The 6,891-nt window shown below is 24.8% G+C and overlaps 1 protein-coding gene across 1 annotated transcript in view; it reads right to left on the reverse strand.

Annotated features, from left to right (window-relative positions):
• Window positions 1-3,270: 3,270 nt before the first annotated feature.
• Window positions 3,271-6,891, reverse strand: part of LOC128953096 (uncharacterized) — a 7,326-nt gene continuing 3,705 nt past the window's right edge. Inside the window, exon 3 of the mRNA XM_054298570.1 lies at window positions 3,271-3,725. Coding sequence (XP_054154545.1) covers window positions 3,271-3,725 — 455 coding nt within the window. The remainder of the gene's footprint in view (window positions 3,726-6,891) is intronic.

Genomic DNA, 6,891 nt, shown 5'->3' on the forward strand with positions numbered 1-6,891 from the left:
AATAAATAAATAAAATACTTGTAAATTACCTGTAAGTTAGTTGGTTTGTTAGCTAATATTATGATTATAAATTTATGTATATATATATAAACTATATATATCATATAAATGTTTCATATGATTTTATTATTATTATTATATATATATAATTTTATATATTATTTTTTGAATAGCATTTCTAGAGACCATATTTTCCTGGTATGGCTTTCAAGTGGTTTCCCGTTTATCATTTGGTATCTATATATTACACTTTCTTCCCCTATCTTATCGTTTATTTTCCGTAAGGGATACCTATGTTATGACCGACAAACTACTGGTTAGTAAACATAATAACAATCAGCAAAAAAAAATCAATGAATTTTTATTTTATTTAATTTATTTTTATAATACTATAGATTGAGTATATAATCATTGATTTTATAATAACCGGTTTGATTGCGTTCCTGTTTTATATACTAATTGAACGGCCATTCAATAATATATGGTCACTGATATTTGATGGCCAGTTAGCCGATGATGATGACGATGACTGTGTGGACAGTGATGTCGATGATGAGTACGGGTTTCAAAAGGACGGGTCTAATAATAATAATAATAATAATAAACGCCGACGACATGTATTGCCGCCGATCAATGTGTTTGCATCAAATTGTCACGAAATTTTCAACACTAGTAATAATAATAATTATTATTATAATAATTATAGACATCATAGTAATGGAAATAAAATTTAAGAAAAAAACAAAATTATTATTATTATTATAATAATTAATCAAAACATTTTAAATAAAAACTATTATTTTATTTTTGCATTTATTAATCTAAATTTACTTACATTAGTCATATATATATATATATTTAACAAATAATATTATAAATAATAGAAATAAAATATGAAAATATAAATAATTTATTTTTTTTAATATAAAACAAATATTTTATTTTAACATTTTTTACTGTTTATCTATTTTTTCATGAAAAAAATTATAATTTATAATAATTATAAATTAACAAATGTTTTTCTTAATAATATATTTTTATATCAAAAAAATATGTCAATTTATGTAATAATATATTTATATAACTTATTATAATTGGTATTATTATTATTATTATTATTACAATTAATTAATTATTATTTTTACAGATATTATAGTTTGACAGTATTTTTAATATAATATAAAATAATTATCAATCAATTACTTTATACAACCACTTGTTTTTTTTAACAATAAATATATTTATATTAAATACATAATATTTTTCATTTATCTAATCAAATATTAAATAGTTTTTTTAAAAAATATTTAATTAAATATTATTATTATTTATTTATTTGTGTAATGTATTTCAATAAATAAAAATATGTTAATATTTTAAAAATGGCAACAATAATACAATTAATAATTGTATTTTTATTATGTAATATAAATATTTATTTTTAATTATTTATTAATTTAATTTAAAATTACTATAATATATATATAACTATTTTTTTTTAAAAATTATCTAGGTAACATAGGTGTTCAATCAATACCTATTATATTAGGCGGTACCGATGCCAATGGTGTTAATTTGCCCAGGGGCATATTTATTCATACAAATAGTAATTTGAAAAAATCATCAAGTCAAAATCTGATTGATGAATTTGAACAGTTTTTAACTGATAATAATAATAATAATTATAATTATCATAAATTGCTACTTGATCAATTTATTGATTATCTAGATAATTTATTTTTATCATCATCAAATACTACTACTACTACTACTACTATTAATTATCAAAGTCAACAACACTGTATTAATGGGACAGTCGTATCAATTGTACGGGAGATTCAACTATATATTAATTATATTAGTCAACAATATATTGATAATAATAATAATAAAATAATTAATATCAAAAATAAGCTTGATAAATTTTTAAGTAAACTAGATAATCAAACTGATAATAATAATAATAATAATAATAATCATAAATTAAGTTCAATATTAATACAATTGATGGATAACTTATGGGCCAATAATATTGTTATTAATAATCAGCAACTAATGGGTAGTCATATATTGCTCAGGTATATCGATCTGGCTGTCCGATGGGCTATTGATAGTCAAGTTAAATATATTACTAGACATAATACAGTTAACAACTGGAAAACTAGTAGTAATGAGATGCTAGAGTTGGAAAGTTTGCGTAAATTATGGACTAAACTAATTGATGGTTTAAAACGGGAACTACAAGATAGCGGTATATTATTATTATTATTTAATTAATTAATTTAATAGTTTTTAAATTACATATATAATACTGTATTGCTATTTATATTTAATTTTATTAATTTTTTTAATAAAAATATATAGATTTATCTGGATCATCAGCATCATCTAGCTCAAACAGTTAAATATATATATATATATATAATTATTTATAATAAATTTATTAAAAAATAGTTATAATCAATAACATTGTAATGTAAATCAGTAAAAATTAAATAATATATTAAATTTATAAAATTATATATATATATATAAATATAATTTAATTTTGAAATTATTATATTTAACAAAAATATAATTAAATAAATTTTTAATTTTTAGTTTAGTTATCAAAAAGTTTCAAAACAACAAAAATCAATGAATCATTCAATTAAATAATCAAAAAAAATATTTTTTTGTTTTAATTATAATTACAACAGATTTTTAATAACAAACAATTTGTGTTTTATTTTTTATTTACTAATTATTTTATTAATTAATTAAAAAGAAAAACCCGTTTTTTGTAATATTTTTAAAAAAATACAGATAAAGCTATAATTAATTTTTAATAATAACAACAAATAGCAGACATTTAAAAAAAACAAAAACAAAATACTAATAATAATTGATTTTTTTTGTTAAATAAAAATTTAAAAAATATTTTTTGTTAAATAAAAATTTAAAAAATATTTTTTTTTAAATTTATCATTAAAACAAAATAAACATAAAAATAAAATAATTAATTAAATTGTTTTTTAAATTATATTTAAATACGAAACTAAAATAATAATAATAATAATTTAAAAAAAAAGTATTTTCAAATAATTTAGACACTTAATTAATTAATTTGATAAATAATTTAATTAATTAACTTAACTATTAATTAACTATTAATTTAATTAATTAATTTAACTATTAATTTAAATAATTAATTTAACTATCAATTTAATTATCAATTTAAATAATTAATTTAACTATCAATTTAAATAATTAATTTAACTATTAATTTAATTATAATTTTATTAATGTTTGGCCAACCAATCGGCGCTCAAAGTCCAGTACATTGCGGGCCATTGCGGCAAACGTATTGTTAACCGTACGGACAACCTGTTCGTCATACCAGACAACTGCCGGACTTATGTCCGGTAGACACCATTTGCGGCCGTTTTCATAGAAATCGTTGCCTCGTATGAGTAGATGTGCCGAATAATAGTAACTACCGGTGCTTTGGTCGGTATCGGTGTCATTGACGGCCTCCCAGTTTTGGCGATCAAAACTCGTATACAGATAGCGACATATGTCGGGTCGGACACCAAACTGGCCGGTCATACGGTGTATAAGTTTTGGCCATTTGTGTACAATGTCGAGCACCGGGCGTACCCCTGCATTAAAGTAGAAAGTTTTGTTGGCATCGTATTTGCTAAACGATTGGGAGTATAGACGCAAAAATTGTGACGACGGATGGCCTATGTTTTATGTATAAAATTAAGGGATGGGTGGGTGTGTAGGATGGGGTGGGCGGAGGTATAGGTGTTTAGGGATAGATGGATACATAAAAATTTTTTTTTAATATGTGTTAATCAACTGTTTTTTTGAATTATTATTAGTTAAGTAAATAAATTTTGTTATTGTAATAAAAATATTATTAATTACTATTAATACTTATTGTAATAACAAAAATAAAATTATTATTAATATTTATTGTAATAAAATTAGTATTAATTACTACTAATACTTATTGTAACAATAAAAATAAAATTATTATTAATTACTACTAATACTTAATAGTACAGTATATCTTAAATATTGTGAAATACCAATAAATTATTGGTTTAATGAGTTAATTACTTTATTCAACAAAAAAATAGTCTATTAATTAGTTAATTATTAATCAAAAAAAATATGAAATTAAAAAACAAAAATATTATTGTTATTATTATTACAAAAATATTGTGAAATACCAATAAATTATTTTAGTTTTATGAGTTAATTAATTTTTTCTCAGAAAAAAAATATTAATCTATTAATTAGTTAATAATTAATCAAAAATACAGGAAAAAAATATTTAGTTTTAATTTATTTAATTAATATTAATATTAATATTAATAATAATAATAATAATTAATATTATTATTATAATTAATAATTAATATTATTATTATAATTATTATTATTATTATTATTATTATTATTATTATTATTATTATTATTATTATTATTTTTGTATATCACGGTTGTTCCGGTGTGATCACAGTTGTGTCGGCCACTTTTGGTGGCAGAGACACGACTGGTTAGACTCAACTCAAGTCTAGTACTTTTCTGACTGTTCTACAACTCTGAAGTATCACTGCTTTTTGCATTTCATAGATCTTAGTTTTTCTGATTTCCAGTGATTCCAAACTTAAGGCCAGATTTTTCGGTATTACGGCCATTGATGACAGGATTATAGGTATGATTTCAACTTTCTTAATGCGCCACATCTTATTGATCTCATAGGCCAAGTCTGTATATTTTCGGCGTTTCTCACTATGCGTGTCCTGTAGTTTGTGTGTTAGTGGGACCGCTATGTCTATTATGTACGCCTTATCTTGATGTTTGTCTACAAGTACTATATCTGGGCGGTTGTGGGCCACAGTCTTATCTGTTCTTATTTCCTTATCCCAGTAGAGCTTGGCTCTGTTGCTTTCCATTACACTTTGTGGCTCGTATCTATAGTATGGTAATGGTTCTTTGATTAGTCCGAATCTTATTGCCAATTCCTGATGTATGATTTTGGCTACTTGGTTGTGACGGCTTAGGTACTCGGTGTTTGTGAGTACTTTACACCCATTTAGTATATGTTCTATTGTTTCTGACTCCATATGACACATCCTGCACTTGTCTGTTGGTATATTTAGCTTTTGGATGTATTTCTGATGGTTTCGTGTCGGAATCACTCGATCTTGTATTGCCATCATGAACCCCTCTGTCTCTCCATGAAGACCGGCGTACTTCAACCATTTTGTAGACATTTCTTCGTCTACGTGTGTTTGGTTGAGTTCTGCTCTGTATCTACCGTGGAGTTCTTTTGAGGCCCATGTGTTAATCCTCTCTTTTTCATTTTGTATTTCTATTTGATGTTCATTATTGCTGAGATTTAGAGGTGTGTAGTTGTTATCAAGTGTTGCTGTTATTTTGTGGAGCTCTGAGACATTGCATTTTTGTTGATGGTATTTTCTCAGCAATTCTCGCTGTTTGGCTTCAAGGCTTACAATGTTTAGTAACCCTCTACCCCCATGCTTTCTACTAACACACAGTCGTGCTACAGAACTTCTAGGGTGGTGTAGTCCAAACATTGTAAGTTGTCGCCTTATATGTCTTTCAATGGTCTCAAGTTCTGTTTTACTCCATTTTATTATTCCGAACGAGTATGTCGGTACAGGTATAGCCCAAGTGTTTATGGCTTTGAATTTGTTGTTTGAGTTTAGTTGAGATTTTAGTATTTTTATTATTCTTTGGTTTAATGTTTTCTTTATTTCTTCTTTAACTTCTGTCATTTTAGATTTATGCATTTGCTTAATTCCTAAGTACTTATATATATCTCCATTTTCTAGTGCCTTTATATATCCATTTTCAGTTTCGTATTGATTTCTTTCAGAATAGACTCCTCTTTTCAGTTTCATTATAGCACATTTATCTAATCCGAATTCCATATTTATATCATTGGAGAAAGTTTCTGTTGTTTTTAGCATTGCATTTAAATCAGATTCTTTTTCGGCATATAGTTTTAAGTCGTCCATATATAGTAGATGTGTTAGATTATATTTTGTATCACTTGATTTTAGATTTACGCCTTTTAGCTTTTTAAGTAATGATGACAGTGGGTTTATGGCTAAGCAGAACCACAGAGGACTGAGTGAATCTCCTTGAAATATTCCTCTATTTATTTTTATTTCTGTACTTATTTTTGTTCCATTATTTGTATTGACACACAATTTAGTATTCCATTTTTTCATCATATTTTCTAATGTGTTTATCAGTGTGTTGTCAATTTTATATAGTTTTAACACTCTTAATAACCATTTATGAGGGACTGAATCGAATGCTTTCTTATAGTCTATGTATGCCATTTCAAGATTTCTATGTTTTTGACGAGCTCTTATTGTTATGATATTGTCTATTGTTAATTGCTCTTTACAGCCCATAGAGTGTTTTATACAGCCTTTTTGTTCTTCAGCTATTATGTTGTTGTTGCTTAAATGATTATATATTTTTGTTGATATTATGGATGTTAGGATTTTATACATTGTTGTTAGGCAAGTGATGGGTCTATATTTGCTGGGATCTGATGTATTTTCTGTTTTTGGGAGTAGATATGTTATTCCGGAAGTGAGAAAGTCATCGGTTTGTCCTGTTTGTATTATTTTATTCATTGCTATTGCCATTGGTTGATGAACTGTTGTAAAGTGTTTATACCAGAAGTATTGTATTTTGTCTTGTCCTGGGCTTTTCCAATTGTGGGATTTCTTGAGGGCTTCGGTTAAGTCATCCTTAATTATATTTACTGAAGTCATATGTGGTATTTCTTTATTTTCATCTTCAATATCATTTATCCAATTAGATTCTTTATATTCCTTTGGGTTACTCCAGATT

The sequence above is a fragment of the Oppia nitens genome, unplaced genomic scaffold (genome assembly GCF_028296485.1).
Source record: "Oppia nitens isolate AA-2021 unplaced genomic scaffold, nextdenovo-longstitch-racon4-pilon3 scaffold20_pilon_pilon_pilon, whole genome shotgun sequence".
Taxonomy (NCBI): domain Eukaryota; kingdom Metazoa; phylum Arthropoda; class Arachnida; order Sarcoptiformes; family Oppiidae; genus Oppia; species Oppia nitens.